Below are 24,242 nucleotides of genomic sequence, written 5' to 3' on the forward strand. Positions count from 1 at the left end.
AGTTAAAACAATGTTTCAAAGCTGAGATGCTGTCACAAGACATACTGAAGCCTCAAAAAACAAGATAAAGATCACGTGACCACCGCGAATTCAGTCAAACAATACAAGATAATATCCTGTATTTTACTTCCGGTTTCGCTTTGTTATTGTTTAGTAATATGGAATTTTAAAAAAGCTTGAAAACAAGTTAACTGTTAGATAAAGTAGCCCTATTATACACTGCATTTTACCTGTGCTCTATAAAAGGTTTTAATCAGTCAACAAAAGAATAAGTATGTGCAGTCAGCACAGGAAATGAGTTAGTACTACTACTTCAATTTATACAGTTATGTTAGGAGTTCTTTTGTTGTTCTTGACAATTAAGTTTTATCAGTATATAACTTTATCAACAATACTTGTGTTAGTAGTTAGAAACAAAACAAAAATGAATGTTCATTCATGAATAAATAAACATCCGTCCAAAACTTTGTTGGAGTAACAGTTGCTAAACAAATGCAACAGTTGCTTTATTCAAGGAAAAAATCCAATGGAAAAAAAGAGAAAAGAATCAAATCTATTCCTTTTATCTTACTGAAAAATCCAGAATCTATGAATATCCATAACACTTCATTCCAAAATGTCTTCTATTGCACTAAAAAGAATCCATTGTCACTGTATGTGCACTGGAGGCTTCAAGTTTTCACGTTTTGTAAGTTGCACACTGGACCAAGTCTGGCTAACAAAGTAGTTGTGACGTCATGCTTGTAAATACTTGCCTTAAACTGAGATTTAGCCCAGAGAAACACTTTGATAGATACATGTCAAAACAGTCTTTTATTTCTTTATTTGCTACATTTACATTGATAAAAATGTATTCAATAGATTTTTTTCAATTAGTTGTAAAGAATCTGGTGTCAACCGGCAACCAACATTTAAACATAATCATTGGTCTACTTTGAAGCCATTTTAGTCAGTCATAGATATAGTCTTAGAAAAATGAATGAATGAATGAATGAATGAATGAATGAATGACTGAATAATCCTGCAAGCATAATCTTATTTACCAGGCTTGAACAGATTTAGACTCTTTTCATAATGCACAGTTCAGGACTGTTGACTGAGGGTTGATGTTATGCTCTCATATAATTTATAGCACACACATCAGGGAATGATTTGAAGTTTTTAAGTTTATGTTGAACTAATTACATAAAAGAATAGTTCAGTTCACATCAGTTCAGTTCAGTATTTGAGGATATAAATTTATGCAAATAACAAAATATTAATATGGTTCAAGTTAATTTCTGAAGTAGTGACTATGTGTAAAGAAAGAAAAAGGAATAATTTACATTTTGATGACATAGTTTGACCCTGTTTTTGTGTTGCTAATAGAAATTGTTTTGTTTTTAACCAGGAAGGCTTTTTATAGAATATCACATGAATACATTTCATAATTTCATGAATTATTCTTCTTTATAAATATACACAATCAAACATCCCTTGTTGAGTCGTTGTACATTTTGTTATCCAGCAGAAGATTGTTTTAATGTTTCTATTTTATGGAGGACGGTGACTGGAAAGATAAATCAGAATCAATGAAAATAAACGTTTCCTTGGATAAATTCAGATTTCACACAGATCACAGATCAGGCTAACGGAGAAAGGGGGAAAAAGTGTTTATTATGATATTATATTGATGTTCACTTTAAAACAACCACATCACATTTAGAAACGAGAGAATGGAAAAATAAAAGTAAAGTAAAGACAGATAAGAATAAGAGTTCATACATGTCTTTCCATGGCTGTTTTCTTCTGACCCAGGAGGAGAGGGGAGGTGGACAGAGAGCGGAGGAGGGAGGACAGCGTCGGCCGCATAGCCTCAGCACACACAACCTGCTCATCCAGTCATCCCACAATATGGGCAGGTCAGAGGTTAAAAAAGTTTCACACAGTTTATTTTATATACAGACAGCAGCCCAGGTGATACATTTATTCATCCTGTGGCATAACTGGGCACCTTCTTGCACATCAGATCCTGGATCTTCAGTTAAATTGATTTAACTTAGATTAGACAAAGGCTGACAATTTGAGAAGCAAGACAGTAAAAACATTTTAAATAGTTATCGACTTGTCATCCATCAACAGAGAGAGACCAAGTGAACATCTAAAGTGTGTTAAAAAGATTGCAGAAAGTTTGTACAGTGACCATTTTTGCTCAAATGTCAGTCATAAAGTAACCACGGAGGCTGGTTTCAGTCTCCTGGTGCTGCATGCTACATGCAGGCTTTTTGTATGGTTGTATACAGACAGTAGAAACAGGAGCTGAGCTACTCACACACCGAGCATTAGCTTAGAAAAATAGCTCTCACAACAGATCCATGACATACAAATCATGAGTGGACAATTAAAAAGATGACAATAGAAAAGTGTTAACATACAAAAGGGAACCTGTGAGCACTGAGAAAGAAGCCGACAGCATATGGAAAAGATTTGAAATTTAATATCTGATTCCCCGAACAGCTCACCACTTCACATTGAATCAAAGGTGTGATGCATGGCGGCAATGGCTGAGTATTTTGAGAAAATTAGAGGTAGCTTCACCCTTTAAAGATTCATTTTAAAAATACTCAAATAAGTAAAAGTCCTGATTTAAATATTAATGCAATAACTGTAGGCATGCACTCACTGTGCACACTCATTAGACAAACCTTTTGGTGCTTCTTAAAGTGATACTCCTCCTAAAATATTTTGGTATCTATCTTTTTAGTAAATTTTAACTGATCTTAGACTGACTCAGAAATACTCCTAAACATATGGATGGACAGAAATGAAGTGGACAATGATGCAGCAACGGTTTGAAAAGTTTTTTTCAATGCTTTAAATTTAGATCTTTGGCTGGAGTATCACTTTAAACTTCCTCCTTTCTGCCACAAGATGGCAGTAAATACACATTTAATTAAAGGACCACACATTTAAAATATGCTGCAAATCAGAACGATGCAGGTTTCAAGATGAAGTGGATCATTGACCACAACACACATTTAAGGACTTTCAAGATTTTTTTCAAAGGGACAACCTTTGTTAAAAGTGTACCCAAGAAGACTGTGTGTTTATCGTAGTAATTACCCTCTTTAAAGGAACATTTAGCTCTGTGCAGAAGCATTAAGGTAGAAGGAGGACTGGTCTTTCAGGGTATTTGGTCATGTTGACCTTGGCCTCTCCACACTCATTATAAAGAAGGGGACATTAGGGCCAAAGTGGCGTCTGTAGTCTGCTCTCTCAGTAGATCATTCCTCACCTCCTCATAAGGGCCGACTCCTAAAACACAAACTCGCTTTCTCTTACACCCCACTTGACCCTGTTTCATTTTGTGTATATCTTTCATTCAATTACTCGCTTTTAATCTCCACCCACAGCTCTCAGACAACAGCGCACCCGTCTCCTCCTCGTATCTGAGTTCTTCAGATTTTAACCCTTTGAGAAAAAAACAAAACACACCTTCACGTTCCCCAATCTTCCCTCCAAATGTTTGTCTCTCTTTCTCTCTCTTTCTCTCTCTCTCTCTCTTTCTCTCTCTACTTCACTCTCTCTCTCTTTCTCTCAGTTACTCCCCCGATTGTTCTCCTCTGTCGTTTCCTGGATTTTGTCCTCCCCCTCTTCCTCCTCCTCCTCCTCCTCTTCCTCCTGCGCCGCTTGGATCTGCTTGGCCGTCTCCCTCACGCTGGAAAGCTTGTCTGATTGGTCGGTGGTGGCTGTCTCGTGGTGATCTGAGGAGACAAAGACTGATGTCAAAAGCAGCAGTGACTCAGAATGTCTGTGTTTGCTTTTGGTTATTTATAAAGTAGATTATGGAGTGTGTTTGGTAGCAGGAACAGGCCGACTATATTTAGAAAACGTGTAGAAAGTTTGTTTCTGGCCTTCGATGATCAATTTAGGAAAGGGCAAGTATTTGAAAAGGTGGACTGAACTGTAAAGAAATGTGTAATAATGACAAATCTGCTGATTTTTGTGCTTTTATATCACATTTTCATGTTCCTTTCTGAGCTGTAGACCCACTGCCGGATTACAGAAACACACAGGATGAGACAAGGAGACTGTTTGTTCTTTGTCCTTATAGTTGTAAGTCACTGAGTTTTCATCAGCTGTCAATCATGTCGCGAACAGCTACCTAATTAAATAATTTTTGTCTTCTGACTGTCATAGTATACTGAGCCCTAACTGCGTCGCTCAACCTGAAACAACAGATGAGCTGTAATCAAAGGACCCGATCAGGATCTTTCAACATCCTGTTTGGGTACTTGGTGTTTCACCAGGATCCCACAAAGGGATTTATTGTGAGAGCCTGTCATCTGGGCAGACAGTTCAATGATTCTGAATGAAAGGCCACTGTTCTCATGTATATAATAGAGTTTAAAAACCCATAATTGTGCTGCATAAAAACAAAAAACACATAATAAGGCAGTGTATACGCAAAAAGATCTCTTCTCAGATATTTTGGTGCAGCTCCTATTTCGTCACTTTCAACAGTTTATACTCTCTGTTGCACTAAAGCATAAAATGATAGAAATGGAGTAGAATACAGAGCAGGATCAGAGCTCTCTCTGCACAAACAACTCTGCTCTCTGTCCTTATTAATCCTGTCTGGCCTCTCTGACTGGTATAGATGTTGGTTGCTGGGCCTTTAGTCGGCTTCAGCGTACCCTCTGACAGATTTAGAGCGAGGGACAGAGAGCTAATATGACACTGGGTCTGTCTCTCGACGCACAGAGCTTCACCTGTGTTGCCGGCGGGCCCACAGAGGAGCTTACGTTACGCTTCCTCTGAGAACAGCAGCGTCATTCTACCGGGACCAAACCTTTTAGAGTAAATTATTTCAGAGAAGTGTATAAATGTTAAGGCCAAGAATAAAACCACCAGCCGTCACACTGCGGTTAACAAAAATGCTGTTGTCATTTCTTGCCCATGTACTTCTTGTCTGTGTCTAGTTTCTCCCATCTTCATTATCTTGTATTGTGTGACACTCTTTGAAATTCATTGCTTTTTCATAATTTTTAAAACACAAATTTAATAGAGACAAACTTTAAAATTTTCTGCTGCCTGAGATTTCTTCTACTAATTGCCAGGTGATAGGCAGAGTGTTATGTAATGCCTCTCCCGGTGAAAAACTCAACTTTAGCACGATGAAATGATAAGAGAGAGAGTTTGACAGAAAAGGAAGTTGTTTTTCTCACAGTTTCAGGATGAATTCCAACAACAGTTTCTTAAAATGGGGGGGAAATCAGCCCTGAAATCACAAACTATATGCAGACACCACAAGGATAAATATTTTTTTTTAAAAAAAGGGCAAACTGGATCATTCACACAAACCTGATGGAAAAATACACCCTCAGATATGTCATCAGTTTGTGATCAATGCATCATTTTTGAGCTAAAAGAGGAAATTTACATGTTGGTGTATCCAACTTCCCTTATCTTTGGAGATTTAATATGTGGTGGGTGTTTGTTTCAGTAACTCTTAAACCATTATTCATGTTTTTCATGTTTTATTCATATTATTCATGTTTTTGACAGCTGAAATTCAGTGTCTCCTATTAAATGTCATTGTTGTCCATCTCCAGCCAATTTATCTAAAGAGATAAGAACAATGTAGGCTACACCACTACAACTGCAACAATGATCAATTCATCATTTCAATCATTTTTTGAGATGAAATGCAAAATATTTGGTTGTTCCTGCTTTTTTTTCTATTCATATATGACAGTTAATTGAATATCTAAACAGTTTAGACTGTTAGTCAGTCAAACCGAGCAAATTGAAGACATCACCAATTGGGAATGACATTTGTTTTTTAACATTTGGTCTAAATGACTAATCAAGAAAATAATCATTATGTTAATAAATAATAGAAAACAATAGAAAATCAGAGCAGTGTTAAAGTGCCAGAGGGTGTATTTTTCCTTCAAAACAACAACAACAACGGTGTCATCCTCGCTGACACTGTGTGTCATGGAGCCACTGACAGTATGTTACAGTCCCAGCCGGTCGACAGAGAACCTCCCTCTCACCAGCAGCTTTGGTGGGAGATGTGTCCTCTCCCTCCTCTCCCTGACTGTGGTCCTCATCCTCCTCCCCTTCACAAGGGTCTTCCAAAGGAGGGTAGACACCTAGGTTCTGCATGTGTGCTTCAGCCATCTTCTGCACAGCTGCACACACACACACACACACACACACACACACAGGTACACACAGCACACACAGGGAGATAGCCACACAAACACACGGACACAGACACAGGGATAGAGGGAGATGTTGTTGTGGTTTTACCACGCTTCAAAACTGTCAGTTTTTATCAAGCCTCACGGGGGTTTTTGAATACACGCCAGGCAGGCAGGAAGCCAATTAAACACATGCACTGACAGACAGACAGGCAAGCAGGCAATTGCGAAACGGTATCCCACACTGATTTTATTTTTTTTTACAGTATAGCCTTCCCTGTTGTTTCCTATCCCTTCTCTCACCCTGTTCTCCCATCTGTTTCTTTGTACCCTCGTCTTTCCTCGACCGCCCGCCCTCCTCAGCGCTCTCACAGCGGCAATGCTGACTCACACTTTTCTCTCTCTCTCTCTCTCTCCCTACACACTCTCTCCTCTTTTTGTTATTACCTCAACTCCTCCTCTCACTTCCTCTGGGTCACCTTGGCCTCTCTCTCTCTCTCTCTCTCTCTCTCTTTCACTATCTCACACCCTCAGATACACAGTGCGGCACTGAGGCAGGTCACTTATTCTAGCTTAAGGTAGGTTATGTAATTAGAAATTATTCCAAGGTAGCTCTCTCTTTCACTCTCTGCAACTGAGCTGCTGAAGGACAGATTTCTGATGCAAGAGCAAGGCTTCGTGCTTCATTATATCATCACACGACATGCAACAAACACCCAGAAATCCCAGATAAAATGAAGCTCTGCTGATAAGCTCCAAAATGTAGAATTTTGCCTCTTTAACGACCACATGCAACAAGCAAGAAACCACATGCATAAAGAAACAAAAGAGAGTATATGTTTGTGTTCATGTATGTATTTCTATCATGCCTATACTGTATGTGTGTGTTCATGTTCTGTTCTGTTCGTGTGTGTGTGTGTGTGTGTGTGTGTGTGTGTGTGTGTGGGTGTGCCACAGCTGTATACACAACTGAGTGTAATCCTGGATGATCCAGACTTTCCTAGACTCACACTCAGTGTCTCACAGCTGTCACACTTTAATCTCTCTCTTTCTCCCTTTCTGTCACACACAAATATACGGAGCCTGCTGTTGAGTTTACACTAAGAATCGAAAACACTGACGCAAGCCTACGCATATGAGACGTGCACAGAAAAAGAAGGAGTGAAGGCTTTTATTGCATATCTACCCATCTGTCACATGCATTTTTGCCTAACGTGAAGCATGGAAAAATAAGGAGGAAATTGACTGCAGCCGAAGCACGGTAAAACAAGAAGGACTTAAACATAAGGATGAATCACAACACACACAACCACCACCTGTGGTATCATTACTGCTCGCACCGACCTTTGAGTGATGGAGGCTGGTACACGTTTGGGTTGACACGTTTTGGTTTGAGCACTCCGTTCTCTCCTACAACCCACTGTGAACACAGAGAGAGACACATTAATTAGCCTAAATTACCTTTTCAGTACCTTTAAAGTTGGAAAAAACACTCATATATATGTCTTTATTCCAAAACGTCACCGTTACTACTAAGAAGAAGCAGAAGTAAAATATGCAGTAGATAATGCTTACAATGAGAGAAGTATTCAAACCCAAGATGCCATGTTTTATCAGGACTGCACTATGAAATTAAAATGTTCTGTATGTCTTGTGCGTACAGAAGTTTAACTCTCTTGAAGACTTTCACTCTCTTTATCCCAGCGGCATAATCACTACATGTGTTTACCAGGCATTTAATACCTTATTTTTAAGGACAAGTTTGGCTTCTCATAAATGCCTTCATTTGCCAAGTGAGCGGCACAAGTAGTGTTCATAGAAGTGAACATTTTCTCAAAGTCCTGTCTGGTGTGTTCAATACTTTTTGACATTGAGATTTTCAAAAGAGTTTTTAAAAAAATTACAAAATAAAACTTTAACACTATACTTACCTATTTAGCATTTATAAGCAGTATATAAACATTTAATAAATGGTTTATAATGCACTATAATGTAGTTAAAAGTTTATATAAGGACATTTTTAAGTGTAAATGAGCAGTATTTGTCAATAATTATAACTTCTGCTATGAAGATATATTTCATATTATTATAAATGTGTTTTACTATATTTATATCAATCATTATCTATCTTAAAACAACAGTCAGGTGCTCATATGAACACTGAAACAGGCTTTGCTTGCTGTAATCATCCCTCCTGTTTATACTGACCATTAAAAGATCCCCTCCTATTCCCATCCTAATCCCTTATAAAATCCACAGTCCTTGTTTTGTACAAAAATATACTAAGAAATTAATCTAAAGCTAATATAAGGCTTAAGCCATCAGAATTAGTCAAATCAAGTGCACATCTTCCACAGTTACAGCCTTTTTAGTATAAAATTCCCTCTTTTCGTTATGATCCTTCCACTGCAGCTCAACAAGGAAACAAGGTTAACTTAAGATTAACCTTTAAATAAATTTTTGCACCAAACAAGGACTAGGACTGTGGATTTTGTCTCCCATTACATTGAAAGTGCATTAGGAAGGGATCTTTTAATGGTCAGTATGAACAGAAGGAATGATTACAGTATGCAAAATCTCTTTTAATGTCCAAATGGGCACCTGATTATTATTATTTAAAGGTGCAGTGTGCAGAATTTAGTTGCATTTAGTGGAACGGACTTGGTAGAAATGGAACATAATATTCATAAGTATGTTTTAATTAGTGTATAATCACCTGAAACTAAGAATCCTTGTGTTTTTGTTAGCTTGATGCATAAAAGGCATCAAAACAGAATATAAAAGCAACACAAGTAAAAAGACATATAAAAAAGGCGGCGGCAAACAGAAAAGTCTTCAGCTATGATTTAAAAGAACTGAGGGTTGTTTTCTGGGAATTTGTTCCAGATATGTGGAGCATAAAAACTGAATGCTGCTTCTCCATGTTTAGTTTTTACTCTGGGGACAGAAAGCAGACCTGTCCCAGATGACCTGAGAGGTCTGGATGGTTCATAATGTAGCAGCAGATTAGAGATGTATTTTGGTACTAAACCATTTAGTTCTTTATAAAGTTTTTAACATTGTCGATTGAAACTGAGTGCTGACTTTTAAACGTTCTTCCTTGGCTCCAAAACCAATTACTTCAGTTTTGTCTTTGTTTAATTGAAGAAAATTCTGGCACATCCAATCATTGATATGTTCAATGCACTTGTGCACAGTGCTTGTATTGGACCATAGTCCCCTAGCGATATGGTTATGTAAATTTGTGTGTCATCCGCATAACTGTGGTAGCATATTTTGTTGTTTTCTATAATTTGAGCTGGTGGGAGCATGTAGTTGTTGAACAGAAGAGGCCCCAGAATGGAGCCTTGGGGAACTCCGCATGTCATTTTTGTCCACTCAGATGTGTAATTACCTATAGACACAAAGCAGTCTCTGTCCTTTAAGTAGGATTCAAACCGGTTTAGTACTGTAGGGAGTCCGCCATGTTGCACAGCCATGTTTCTACAGTAGCCTAGAATGGACAAACCAAACACTGGCTCTAGAGAGGGCCTTTTGCGTTTTTCGTGGGTTTTGCAGCCACCATAGGTTCTCCTACACGCTTGTAAGGGGAGGGTGAGGAGTATTCAGTTGGTTGCAATCTGCAACCTCACCACTAGATGCCACTAAATCCTACACATTGCACCTTTAAGACAGACTTGAAAAATTGTGAACCTATCCTTTAAAGTAAAGTTACCACAAATTGGTAAAACTTGGTTACTTGTTTTTTCCAAAGCTTTCAGCCACAAGTTTTTTGTTGTCAAACTGCTATTTCTAAGATCAAAATGAACCTTTAATCTCAAAGAACTTTGTAAAAATGTAACTTGAAGTTCTTGGGTTGGAAAAAGACACACAACAAGAGTTTGTGATGATGGACACACCAGAGGGTCCAGCAGGAGTTAAAATATTATATAATTTTCTAATATGAGATACTAGTTAGGAGCTGATTTATGAGACAGACAGTAGATGACACAATGACACAGCACTATGTTGTTAAACACTGAAATGTCAGATTCACGACTCATCCAGATGATGACAGATGAGAATGCACAAACACTTATTATAATAAAGTGTTTCGACTTCACCTTTACCTGATGGGTTGACTGATCATCTTCAGGAGATGTTTGGTCAGCTACTCTAAACAGCGTAGCAGGTGTGGGCCTCCTGCGCCGGATCTATAAGCAAACAAAGACAAGCCATAAACAATTGAATAATTAAACTGGTCAACACTGTATTATTAATCATGTTCACACACTGTCTCAGCAATCAAATGGAAAGTGTTGACAGTTCATGCTGGGCGGCCCTCGCTGACTTCATTAGTGCTGCTGCCCATGGGTGAAAGCCAACAATAACGTTCAATACTGGCCGGGTCAGAGCACATGCTTCAGTCAGTAGAGCAGAGGAAGACTCATTATGTAGATGTGCATAGTAAAAGTCATGTAGAGTAGACCAGAAGCTAAATTGATGCTAGCTGCTTAAATTAACCAGCATTTCAAGAGTGTTAAAGCTTTTGATACAGGATTTATTTGAAATCAATGACCTCCTCAGTGTGTTTGGTGTGTGCACCAGGTAGAGTCATATATACTAAGACGGACAGAGGGACCATGGAAAAGGTGAGTTTACATTAAATGAGCAAAAGTAATCAGCCCAGACACTCCCCTCCAATGTCCAGTCTCCCTTTCTATTTTGTTTCCTGCAGGTCTGGACTTCACTTCCAGTTAAAGTCACTATGTACAGTGAACTCTCTGTCCTTTAGAATAAATGACCAGCTGTGCCCATACATCCCTCCAGCTCACAAATATCGTGCCCTGCATGAAGACTAGACCAGAAGGGGTGCATTTAACTGTTTTTTGGGGTTTTTTTGCAAAAATAAGTCTTTGAAACACTCTCAGCATTCAGATATACTGCAAAAAAATAGTCATTTAAATCAAACAGGTAATCAGCAGAAAATTTATCAAGTTATTAATCAATCAAAATACCAAACTGCAACTTTTTTCTTTTCTTTTTTTATATTATTGTAAATTTAAATATCTTTGAGCTTTGGACTCTTTGACCTTGAATTCTGATAACGATTTTATAGTATTTTCTTATTTTTTGCAAATTTCACATATCATTTTAATCTTTTTCTATGTATTTAAATGAAAAATCAAAAGCACAGCTATGAAATTAAACCCCACTTAAAAGAATTAAGCACTAACCTTATTTTACAATATTTTCTGGCAGTTTATAAACTAAACGATTAATCAATTAATCAGAAAAAATAATCTCCAGATTAATTGATCATGAAAAGTTAGTTCCCACACTACATGTTCACAGCAGAAAAGCTTATGTTGCAAGAGTGGTTTGAAGTTTCTATGGATGTTTAGATGCATTTTTCCACTGTGAAAGAGTCACAATTGGAATCCATTGAAACCGACACAAATCCAAGTTGAACACAGCCTTTGTCCCACATGAAGGACAAAATTGTAAACTTTTTACAAGCCCCCTTTCATGCTAACAGGAAGTGAGTGTGTCACGCTCCAAGGATGAATTCGTGGGTGGAGTATTACTTTAATAACTTGATCATTAAAGGAATGCCCCGAGTAGAATGAGTGGGGCCTTTGCGTCATCTTGCAGAGTTACATGATCGATGCTTTGACTCACTTCCACACTATTCTAAAGGATTAATATTTGACATCTATAAAATTACCTTTTTGGAAAAATAAAGGGCACTGAGGAAAACAAGTAGCACAGCTAAGTGGACTTGGCAGGTCAAACAAGCAAGGTATTGAAAAGTGTCCTCTGTGGAGCAAGCCAACCTTGGCCATGACATGAACCTTGGTGCTGCTGTTTACGGCACCACATAACATCACAGGAAGAGAGTTAAGTAGCCTGGCTCTATTTTGCGTAAAACTGCTCCATACAGAGAGGCGTGTTTGTGTTCGGTTCCCCTCCGTCTTGTTAAGCAAGCTGTGCGTCATCACAGTGAGGCGCGTGTTGCCAAAGCAGAGGCTTGCAGGCCGCGTGGTGGAAATCTGCCGCTGTCAAGCGCGGCAACACAGAGTAATCGAGCGTGGATTTCTCCCTTATTTATGACACCAGAGATACATTTTAATCTTGTCACGCAACTTCCAGCCTTCTCATGGATCTCGCACACAATCCATCTTCCCCTCATTCACCTCTCATTTCCATCTCACTTGATCCTCTGCTTCCTCTATCCTGTTTGCTTCCATATCCATTCGTCATTCCTTGACACTGACCCTCATCCACTTCTGTTTCCCTTTCTTCTCATTCACCAGAGTGCGTCATAACCAAAATCATATTATTATCAATTTGCTTTGTCTGCCCTCTCCTCTACTCAATTGATCTCTCCCCCTTTATCTTTACTGGCAGGGAACATCCACAGGGCTTCCTCTAACCCCACCCCCACCCCTCCGTTTCTCCCCTGGCAAGGTGTGGAGGCCTGGGGCTCTGTGCTGCTGTGAACCCTGCTGCCTCTGCCTGCCTGACACCTGCTACCAGCCAGCCATTAAAGCCATTAAACTGGGAAAACCACAAGATTCTTCCTCATAATTCTAGTCATGCAGAGATTTGCTTTTATTATCTTGTCTTCTTTCAGTCATGTCAACTTTTGAGCTTATGGTTAGGTTACATTATTCTAGTTTAAGTTAAAGTAAGCTTTGGGTTATTGCTCTCTTTTGTGGAAAATACTGTCCTGAATAAATCCACATATCTGTCAAACAATGTATGTACACATTAGTTCACGCTTTCATCTCCCAGGCTTAGTATCTTTATTGTCAGTTTTTCTGGTTTCTGCACTGAAAACTATCAAACAAAAGCAAAAAAGAGAGTTTCAGACTGTCTGAAGTGGTTTTTATGACCTCCCCAGGGAGGTCAAAGCTTGCTGAACCTCTAAGAAGGTGTCATTGAAAGAGCCAGTTGCGTAATGATAGCTGGGAAAGATTCATAACTACAGATTCATTTACTCAGATGGAGATAAAAATAGGGCCAGTGAGATAAATGGAAGGTAAAATGATTGGGCGGGATAATTGAGGTCACTGAGAAGCGTAATCTGATGATCTATTTACCCAATCGTGTGCTGACATGCCGTGTGTGTGTGTGTGTGTGTGCGTGTCACCCTGATTTCATCTACATAATCATCACTGTGGGTTTGCGAAATGCCGTGACATGACCTCCTATAGGAACCAGGAAAGAGTCCACTTCTCAAATAAATTGTAAAACAGGTTGTAAATACACTAAATTACATAATAACAATAACAATAAGCATAAATGCATCTGTAGTACACAAACACAGGTGTCTCTTTCTCTCTTACATGCACATTCCCACACACATTGTGATGGTGACGGTGACGGTGACGGTGGTGGTGGCAGTGACGTCCTGCTGTATGATTTTGGCAGCACCAGATGACATAAACACACATACTGACTCTAGTAATTTTCCAGCCTTAAAACCACCCCACTCCGCCCGAGTTACATAATATCGTATGTGACTTCCTCATTTATGCCAACACTGGGGCACAGTGTGTGAGATTACACCCGCTATGCTTTATCCCTCCCCCCCCCTTCCTCCCTCCCTCCTCCTCTACTTCTCTAAACCCCCTGCCCCCAATCTCACAAACCCCTCTCCTCTGCTGCCAGCAGAGGAGAGGGGTTTGTGAGATTGTTTTTGCTCCAAGATCAGTCGAGCTGCTGTGGACTCGCTCCTAGGGGCTCTAAGCTGGCTGCTGTGGTGGCCTTTCGGCGGCTCCACAGGTGTACGCCTGCAGGCTTCCCCCAAGAGGCAGCAGCACCCTCTCTGCGTTTCACAGAAAGCTTTGGTCTCAATAAGAAAAAAAACATTGGCTCATGGATCGTAGCATAGAAAGGAGATGTATCTAAAGCTGATGAGTGAATTTTAATAATGTGCTAACTGCATTGTCTGACAAAGAGAGGAGGAAGAGGAAAAAAACCCTCTAGATTCAGATTCAAACCTGAACAAAATTTGGTAAAACACACCGTAAACACCTAAATGTAATGCCCTTGTATTATGCTTCTCTATTCTTAACATATCTTTCATGAATTTGCTGATGATCTCTTTAAACCTCTGTAAAGCTCTTGAAAATCTTATAATTAGGCGTATATTTAACTTGTCAAGTTTAATTGGAGGTAAAGAGGTTAAGTAGCAGGAATGACTCAAATACTTCACTCTGTGCCTGGTGGGGTACATGAGTCATTGGCAAATGTTGACTTTGCACGTGTGTGTGTGTGTGTGTGTGCACAGGTATGTGTGTTGGCTTGCGTAGCAGCCTGGGTTGCAGATCGGCTGATATGGGTTTGCTCCCTAGAGGCTGTCCTCTAAGCTGGCGCTCTTGTGGCCAGGCCTATAAAAAGCAGCAGTAGTAGGACAGCATAAACTAGATCGGGGGGTTCTCTAGGGGTTCTGTAGGATGAGACAGAAACTCTGCCCTACACCAGCACTGAACAGTCAAGCATCTCAAGGGGAGTCAGCTTTGCAGATCTGGCCTCCGCACAAAGACAACACACCTCAGATCTCCCTCCCTGTTAGCTCCCATCCCTCGTGGCCAAAAGCACTCCATTACATCGGGCCATCCTATCAAGCGGTGTTTGTCGGCTCTCTCTGATAGAGGTGGATCATCCGTCAGGTCCATATGGAGCTTTTCTAACTCTCTATCTCTCTCTCTCTCTCTCTAGTGGCCTGTAACCCAGCTCCGGATGAATAGATATGGATTTGTACAAGATTGATTTGCAGTTATGGCATCTGCCCACAGGCGAATGCCGCTACATCATACAGAAATAAGTACTCGTGTACGTGCATGGCAACATACAATACAGTACACCAATGGGAACACACTCATATTGTTAAGCCATAAACTATGGAGAGGATTAAATCTTGGACCACAAACTAACAGCAATCTAAAACCTTTGACAAAAAATGACAAAAAGCTAAATGTGAAGGTGGAAAAAATCTAAATTTGTTACTTTTTAGTGTGCATTACTTACATTTGTGTGTTTCTCAGCTTTTGGTTTTTACTTTTGCTTTATGTTTCTGAGTTTTGGTGCCTTTCTGGTCTTTGTGTTTGTTGGTCAAATGTTCTATGGGTGAGGATTGTTCATAGTACCCTTCCCAGTAAAGATAGATCACCTTATTGTTGGTTGCTTTGTGATCTTTCATTTCTTTGTGTTTCTTTATCTAAATAAAATTACCAGCATAGATGCAGCTCTTACATCATTCACCCCAACATCTTCCAACACCTCCTCTTTTCTGTCTTCCCTGTCTTCCTGTAAACGCCTCCACTGAATACAAATGTACCTTTCTCTCCTCTTGAGACCATTTATCTCAGCTCTGTCCATCTCTGGGTGAGAGGTGCAGATTTATTCTCCGCCTCTGCTGTCGTGATCTTTAGCAAGTCTGAACTCTGCGGAGCAACTCAATTAAACAAAGTCATCGTGTCGCCCTTTTCCTCTGAGCCATGCCCCCCCCCCCCCCCCCCCCCCCCCCCCTCCTGCACACACACCCCTGCATACCCAGTGAGCCTTTTAAAATGAAGTGACTGAACACCATGTGGTGCTCTAAGTGCCATCTAGCAATGGGTTCAATAACATAATAATGTGAAAAATGATCCCTCTCTGTATGAGCTGAGTGCATTTTTTCCTGGTTGTAATGTTGCAAGTTTAAGTGTGTAAAATCTAAATGCATAATTCACACAAATTCAAACATGAAGGTGCTGTTTCTTGTATCTTCTCTAGTAACGGTCTATTTCGATTTTGTCAGTGGGATGTGGGAAATAACACTGCGGTCTGTTTTTTAGACTCCAAGATGCAAAATACCAGTGTGGTTAATTGATATCATTATCTCTAGATTTTGTGTTTTGCTCAAAAATGGTTGGCTAAACCTTCCCGACAAAGCTGGCAGACAAAATGTTTCCATAAGCATGACAAACACATAACCAAGGCCAATGATCAGATCTATCATGTAACAGACAGCTCTGTCAGATACATTCAGGCTACACTCAGTCACCACTCACAGACAGCGCTGCCAGGCGGATTCAATGAGGCTTCACTGAGTAACACCCGCTTTTTGAGTTTCCAGCGGTTTCGAATGGGTCAAGGACACGGCTTGTGCAAATTACAATCCCGACTGCAGCTTGGTGAGGTCTGGGGTCTGCCAGATATGTATGAAGTGCTCATTTCTATTCAAATGAACAATATCACTGAATTCACATTATGTCCTGCGTGTTGCTTCTCAACATTCACGTAACACTTTTGAGGTGACCTTTGGCCTCACCACTGGCTAACTGAATAAACAGATGGGCTGGAGATAGCATCTGGAGGGGCTCTCCAATGACCCCCAAATAGGAAATGTAATTACGCTGCACCCACTGGCAGAATGATATCATACTCAGACAACCATCCCCCCCCTACCCCTCTCTATTCTCTCTCTCCTTCTCCTCTGTCTCACAGTACCCCCCAGCATTTACGTAATTAGCTGCTGGTAGCTGTTTGGCCTGTTGTTCCAGAGACTGTTGGAAGAAAGGTTTACCATCACAACATGACGGAGTTAATACGCCAATGGCTGATGAGTGACAGGAAGCCACCTGCCAGCCCACAGCGCACGCTGGAGCAACACACAGGGTGAGGTGACAACAGGGAACGCGCCAATCAAAGCTTTCACGGAGACGATGGCACGGCTCGCAACCTGCAAACACGGAGATAATTCTGCTTTCCTTGTTCGCTTTGCTCAAATTCGGCAGCACTGAGTGGTTTCACATTGTGCAGCTGACAAAGACCTGTTCCAGAGGTCAACAGGCAGGTACACACAGAGGGCACAGTAGCTATAGTTACTCATCTGCAACGTCATACGTACCCACAGGTGATAAATGAAAAAAGGTTACTGTTGATGGTTGCCATGCAGCTTATAGGTCATTGCTTGGATGCAAAAGGCATGTATAAACACAAGATTATAACCAAGATTTACTATCATCTACAAACCCCTCGATTTACTATCTGATTGCTTAAATCCAAATATTGATTTTGGATTCCAGGCAGACAAACCAGTTGCTACAACTTATTTCCGCTTTGAGCCATTCCCTCCTAAACATACCGAGGACCTGGTGTGCCCCTGTACAAGCTCATTACGTTGCAGGCAGATAAATATGCAATAAAAAAGAATGTCTCAACAAAAACATCAACTGCTGTTATGAAAATCAGAGATTACAACAAGCACAGCAGCAATAACATAATGCCATGTCTTCTCTGTGTTGATGAAACAGGGCTAGAGACCAATCCCATTTGTTTTGAGTCAGGCCTCAGCGCTCCTCTCAATATGCCGACATCAGTCTGACCATGCCGCAGCTCTTTAGTGAGAGAGGGGGACTCCGGCTTCAACTTCCCCCCGAACCGCAAAACAAAATCAGGAGTGAGAAAGGCAACACAAGATGTAGATCGGGATCCAGATCTGCAACAAGCATACTGACATCTGACGACATTCGATGACAAGCCCTTATCCCCCAACCCACATTTCTCTCTTCGCTGTGCTACTGTTGCCCTTCTAATCCTCTCCCTCTCCTCTCATCACAGATATGGCTGCTGCGGTTGTTGCTATAGCCAAGTTTAAAAGATTCAGATGCACTGTGATAGAAAACAAAACATGGACATGCAGTTGGAGATGAATGAATGCACATTAGGGGGATGCATCTCTTCATGATTTGGTTTGATTAACGATGATCCCCTGAAGCGACAAGTGAGTGACTGAGTGGGATAACGACACCAACCGACAACAGAGGATTTGTTGACCATAACGCTGAAAGGCTAAGAGGGCGTGTTGCAGTGTTGCAGGCCACCGTCAGGCTTTTCTGTGCCCCGTGCATGCCTGAGGTGCAGCGGGCATTATGGCACATTTTCAACTCCCTGTGTACAGTGTCATCAGGCACAAATCACTCTACCCATGTTCAATATTTATGTTTTTTTTAACTGTTTACACATTACACATCCATGCGCACAGGAGCCAGCAGCAGATGATAGATTGTTCTGTTCATGTCTTCATGAAGTCAGTGTGATTTTCAGCAAAAAAAATACAAATAAACAGGCTTTCTACACTGCTGAAACAAAGTGGAAAAGAACCATGAAAGGAAACTTTGTGCTAAACTGCTGTACAGACATATACAGGCCATGAACGTGTTGCATGAGAGTTATTAACTAATCAAAACGCCTGGACTGTCAAAAACAGGCAGAAACAAACATACAGAAGAAAGAGAACCATTGATTGTGTCCAAAGTGTAATTACAATCTGCGGTTTCAAGCAAGGCAATTCATCTTTTTTTTTTTTTCTTTTTTTAAATAATTCATTTTTGCCACTACAAACATCAACAAACCGCCCTGGGCAGGCAACTGAAAGGAACATAAAAATTCATTTTCATAAGACAGACAGATTGCGTCATCGGGCAAACTGAGTCAGACCACTATAGTGACATTCCTGACATGTCCACATGCAGGGAAAGATCACTGCACCCTCTTGCCCAGTCCCAGCATGCTTTGTGCCATCCAACAAGATGTTCTTTCTGGGAGTACATGTTGACAGTCCCCCAGACTGCTAATGTTTACCCACAAACACTCGCTGCATCAAAGGTCGCTGTTTGACGTTTAACCCAGAAACCAGACCAGGGAGGATGACGGAGAGGGTTGGAGAGAGGTGGTGGTGGTGGTGGAGGGGGGGGGCCTCCATGAAACCTAAAGGAGTGATGCCCTCCATGTCCTTTAGGTTTAATATAAATTAATATGGGCTTGGCTGTTGTTTGAAGGCTTTAGTCGGATGCCCTTTTCCCGCCCTTTGACATTCCCTTTGATATTCTGAGTTTCCTATCATTTCAAAGGATCAACATGAGGTGATCAGATCAGGCTGAGTCAAAAGAGGAGAAACACGGAGAGATGTCTGCTTGTTGAGTCCACAGGGAGGCAGACTTGTAGGGAATCAGGGATGCAGTGTCTGCAGCATGACCCTAATCTCTGTCCATTATGCACATTACCCTACATCACTTGCAAAGCACGCAGGATTGGTGTGTGTGTGTGTGTGTATGTGTGGGGGTGTGTGTGGAGTGGGGGTAGGGATGGTAAACACAGCCATGTGCTTTCTCTGTGTTTTTGCGGACAAGCGCAACTTTCTTCCTGACCTCTCGATGTGAAGATTACTGATGAATGTTCATCTTAAAAAGCCGTTCATTCTGGGAGGATTTGACAGAACATAACTGCGGTCATAAAAAAAAAAGATGGCAGGGATGCTACTGGAGAGCCAGAAATAAAATATTACGATGACAAATGTGTTGTGTTTTTAAAAATTCCAGTCTAGGCACTATTGGGCTTGAAAGAGGATATTGTTAATTGGAAAGGACTTACACAGTGATGTAACCTAATAGTGAGTCTGAAAATCTTACATTTTCTTAAAACAAGTAGAAAAATGTATTAGTGAGGAGAGATTTCACTTCACTTGTGTTCAAAATGTGTCCAAAATTTGAATCAAGTGAATCAAACCCATTGTGGACTGTTGTCATGGTTGGTAGAAAACTGCTGTTGATTATCTTGGAAATCTTGGGCATTGTTTATCTAAAGAGAGTAATATTTGAAATTTTAAAATGTAATTTTTCAGTGCTTTGACCACCACAAATGAAATTCCATTCACCTGCATGTACTGGGGTGGTAGCAGAGGATGCAGGCGACAAATGTCTCAAAACTTGGCCAAATAAAACCAGAACAATTTGCATTGCAAAATACCACTAGGGGTAAGTGGGAAATGATTTTTTGTTGCTATTTGAATAAACTTAGCCTATTTTTAACAGTAAACCCTGCAGAACAGGTGAGAAGTGTCTACATATCTTGCACATCTGAGGCATGTATACAGGTAGCTGCTGTTTTCCTCTCACAATGTACAATATTTCACTGAGTGGGAGGTATGGTAGCGTCTCACACATCAACAGCGAACCCATCAGAGAGCATTCACACATACATATCTACAAACATGTAACAGCACCAATGGAAACAACCTATCCAGAAAGACAGAGCTGTCCATTAAAGTTGACCTTTTAGATGCGAACTGTGGGGGAGCTTCAGGGCGACATACTGTAGTTGTTCAGCCTGTCTCCATAGTAGCAGTGTACAGCACCGGAAACAACAGTAAGGAGTTGCTGGTTGTGTGTCAAGTTCAGAAGAATAGTAGTCATTGCAACTCATTAGCAAAGACGGACTTGTGGGGCAGCAGTAATTGCTATGGGGAGGGGAAGGCAATGAAATGAGTGTCGTTAACTGTTAAACCCTGCACTCCCACATGTCCCTGGAGACTCTCATCAGCCCTGCGTAGATGCTATCTGCTGTTACACACACATAAACACATCCTCTCCTGAACGAACGCCCCTTCTGTTTCCCACACTGCCCTTCAGTGCATTTGTTGCTTTGTTGGAACAATTAGTACTCCTCCATCTGCACACAGATACACGCATTAGAGTATCATCTACAACCAACATGACACTTTACAGTTTTATGCTCTTGAAGCATCTCCATGACATGTATGATTGAACGAGCTGGCATCTTGAACGGTAGCACCGGGTCAACAAGCTGATGCAGAAGCTTTAGCATACACAACCTATCTGGAGGTAAAGGCCAAGGCCCGCCTGCTGCAGGAAAGCCAACCAAGGGGCCTAAATATAGCTGATCACTGTTTGACCATAAGGTGATTGAGCAATAAGGTCCACCTCAAAACAGAAGGAAGTAAGTTTTTTTTTTAAATACATGAGCAGCTCACATATGGTAGATTGATATCCTGTTGTTTCTTGGAAGAGATGATAGGCATCAGAGTGTGATGACATGGCATAACAGATAGAGAAAAGAGGGGGAGGAGGAGAGCAAGTTTTTATGTGTTAATGTGAGTGAAACGTTGCAAAAACATTTCCATCTCAGCCCATAATTGTGTATTAGTGTCTCAAATGAGAGTGTGAGATGAGGCAACTTGTTTCCAGTGACAAGAATGATCTTAAAGGATAGTTTCGCAATTTTTCAAGTCTTTAAAACAACAGTCGCGCTTACAATGTAAGTAATGGGGGACAAAATTCACAGTCCTTGTTTTGAACAAAAACGTATTTAAAAGTTTGTTTGAAGATCAGATGAAGCTTAAGCAACCTGAATTTGTTATATAAAGTGGATATCTTCCACACTTACAGTCTTTTTAGTAAAAAATTCTCTTTTTGTGTCTCGACAGACAGTGTTTTCCTGTTCAGCTGCAGTAGAAGGATTTTAATGATAAAATATTGACTTGATTTGACTAATTTGGACAACTGAAGCTTCATATTAGCTTTAAATAAACATTTAAACACATTTTGACACGGAGGGAGGACTGAGTATTGGAAATGCATTATGAAGATAGCCAGTATGAACAGCAGGAATGATTACAGAGAGAAAAATGTGTAAATGCTTGTTTGGGCACCTGAATATTGTTTTAGGACAGACTTGAAAAAACTGTGAACCTATCCTTTAAAAGCTGGTAGAGTAAGGCAAGAAAAATCACATTTGATTCAAGAAAAGTCTTGAAAAAGGAAGATTTGCTTTAGAAGAAGCGCAGTTATTCTCAGAAATGAAGGCTTCAAGAACCTAAAACAAGTTGCTCGTGACTCCCTTTGATATGCAGTTATCCGATTTTCTTCGCTACTCAGCACATACAAACAAACATATGATGAGAGAATGATGATGAGTTAGGGGAAAAGATGGAGCATGATCGCTGGCCACTCTAGTTCATTAAAGTCTCTTTTATGCAAGCTGTGAAACAGGGACAGTCCCTGAGGGAGCTGACCCCAGACAGGTGTGAGAGATCAGGTTGTGTGGCATTCTCTCTGCTTCCCTTTATATGGCACATCTCTCTCTTGCTTTCCCGCCCCATCTCTCCTCAAGCTCTCGGGAGGGATGAGCCATTGGCCTGGATCTACCTTGGCATCAACTGATTCCTACTTTGGCCCACTTTCTCCTGCTCTAAAATAAGAGCCACCAGCAGCATTAGGGCAAAAAAAAAAAAATTAGGAAAGATCAGAGTTTTCCAATCAGAAATGAGTGTACATAGTTCACAGAATGATACAAGCCATGCTGAGTCAGTCATAAGACATTTTTGTGTGGCAAAGCAGGGCTGAAGCTTTGTTCTAACAGAAGCTCAGATGACAGAGGCCATTCTACATGCAGGGAGAACGACGAGCAGCCAAATATGAAAAAGGAGTAATTATTAACAGTGTCAGTTACGTGACTACCAACAAAATGTCAAGGGCTCGCTGTTGCTGTTATAAGTTACAAAAGAGTGAACTGGATTCATAGGCAAGATAATGGCTTTCATGTCAATGTCACATTGTTAAACAGGTCAAGATGAGATGAGACAGCGAGGCAGTAATCTCATGAGGAAACAGAGAAAGGGAAATGTCATCATAATTTCTCAACCGAGTGGCAGACAGAGCCGGCAGATCCAGCCCTGCATGAGAAACTTGTCAAAGATGAAACACAGCAGAGAGGAAGGATGACGCAGAGACAAGATGTTCTAAAGTGGAGAAATTTATCCAATAGTGGTACAGCACTTATACGATAAACAATGCCACCCCTGCTTTGAATTACTAGGTGAGAGCTAGAAGGGGAATTAGTCAGCTGTGAAACAGAAATAGAAGTCAGAGCTGAAAACTCAAACTGAATCCTCAGAAACTCTTATCTGCCCACTGCCTGCTCACCATCTCCACTTGCCGAGGGTCCAGGTTTGTGGGTGCGGAGGCCGGAACAGCAAATTGGATCTTCTTCCTCTCCTTGCACTCCCCCTCGACCTCGGTCGACACGGAGGGCTCCATGGCTCTGGATCCTGGGGGTCTGACTCCCAGCGGAGAGGAAGGGGGTTGCTGCCGAAGATCACTATAAACTTCCTGGAGGAACCTCCCACTGTTGGCTAGTCCCACTCCTGAAGACTTGTCTTCCCTCTCCTGCCTCACTCCTGAATTCCCTCTTCTTCTCTTAGCAAAAAACACCAAACTGTACAGACTCTCTTTGTCACCTCCTGTCCTCTTTCCCTCTCCAGCAGTTGCTAATAGTCTCCTCTACCTCTCTGGTTCTCCCTCTCTCACTCCTTCTCTGTTTCCTCTCCCTCACAACCTGTGCAGCAGGAGTGAATGAGGCATGTCTTTAGATCTGGCTGTGAGGGCGAGAAGTGGGTGGATAGGAGGGGAGGGAGAGGAGGTGCCAAGGGCCAAAAGAAGGTGGAGATATTAGGGGAGAGGGGAGGAGTCAGAGCCAATAGGGGAGGAGAAAAAAATAGGATGTAACAGGGGATGGAGGGGGGGGGGAGCGGCTGTGTTTTTCTATCTATCTAAGCTGAGGTTGATTTGTAATCAGAAAAAAAATAATAATCTCATCACATCAGCTGAGCCTCTTTTGGCCTCTATTTGTGAATGAGAGATTTATGCTGAGAGAGGGAGGGAGAGAGGGAGCAGGGAGTGCAAGGAGAGATAAACAAGAAGAGAGAGGGATGCGGCGTGGAGTATGCAGCGGGAATGTACATGGAGATCCATTAGATGAGCCAATGCCACTGACATCGCTAGATTTATTAGGCTGGTTGGTGTTATATGTGCTGCTATTGACCAATAACTTTCAATGAAAGCCCAGTTCAGCATGTCCATTTGTTTTCCATCCTGAGACACAACCTGTTTTTTTAACCTGCAAAGAGCACCACTGCATCTAATGAGAAATAAAATGACAAAAAAAAAGAATAAAAGATGTCAAAACCTTTGTTTCAAGAGTGCAGAGAAACACGATGGAAGAGAGGAAGGAGAGGAAACAGGAAACAGGAAAAATAAAAACATAAAAGATCAAGAAATGAAAAAATAGAGGATGATAAAAGTAGAGGTGAAGCAGATTGTTGTTGGTGAAGTAGAGGAAGAGCAAGAGAGAAGGGCAGTTCCATTGCTATTTTCAGGGCCTTGCTGTTATTTCACTCACATGGCAGAGGGATTTGGACAGTGGAGAGCAGTGGATTTG

At 41.0% G+C, this 24,242-nt stretch overlaps 1 protein-coding gene across 2 annotated transcripts; it reads right to left on the minus strand.

The window, feature by feature from the left end:
- Positions 1 to 1,635: 1,635 nt before the first annotated feature.
- Positions 1,636 to 23,445, minus strand: ppp1r1b (protein phosphatase 1, regulatory (inhibitor) subunit 1B). 2 transcript variants are annotated; one of them, XM_067616226.1, is made up of 5 exons: positions 22,949 to 23,445; positions 10,295 to 10,384; positions 7,536 to 7,611; positions 6,042 to 6,179; positions 1,636 to 3,743 (listed from the first exon to the last, which is right to left on the minus strand). In XM_067616226.1, exons 1-5 carry the CDS (start codon positions 23,060 to 23,062, stop codon positions 3,577 to 3,579), a joined length of 585 nt encoding a protein of 194 aa, XP_067472327.1. In that variant the 5' UTR covers positions 23,063 to 23,445; the 3' UTR covers positions 1,636 to 3,576. The 2 variants fall into 2 exon arrangements, with proteins under 2 accessions (XP_067472327.1, XP_067472328.1); XM_067616227.1 differs by having other exon boundaries at positions 10,301 to 10,384; positions 22,949 to 23,443.
- Positions 23,446 to 24,242: the final 797 nt, after the last annotated feature.

The sequence above is a fragment of the Thunnus thynnus genome, chromosome 17, assembly GCF_963924715.1.
Source record: "Thunnus thynnus chromosome 17, fThuThy2.1, whole genome shotgun sequence".
Lineage (NCBI taxonomy): Eukaryota > Metazoa > Chordata > Actinopteri > Scombriformes > Scombridae > Thunnus > Thunnus thynnus.

What these genes read in the sequence shown, in the direction of transcription:
- ppp1r1b (XM_067616226.1), bottom strand. Translation starts at nt 23,062, where the DNA reads ATGGAGCCCTCCGTGTCGACCGAGGTCGAGGGGGAGTGCAAGGAGAGG. An exon ending in ACCCTCGGCAAGTGGAGATG is followed by an intron (nt 10,385 to 22,948) that starts GTGAGCAGGCAG and finishes GTTTGCTTATAG; the next exon opens with ATCCGGCGCAGGAGGCCCAC. An exon ending in AGTCAACCCATCAGGTAAAG is followed by an intron (nt 7,612 to 10,294) that starts GTGAAGTCGAAA and finishes CTGTGTTCACAG; the next exon opens with TGGGTTGTAGGAGAGAACGG.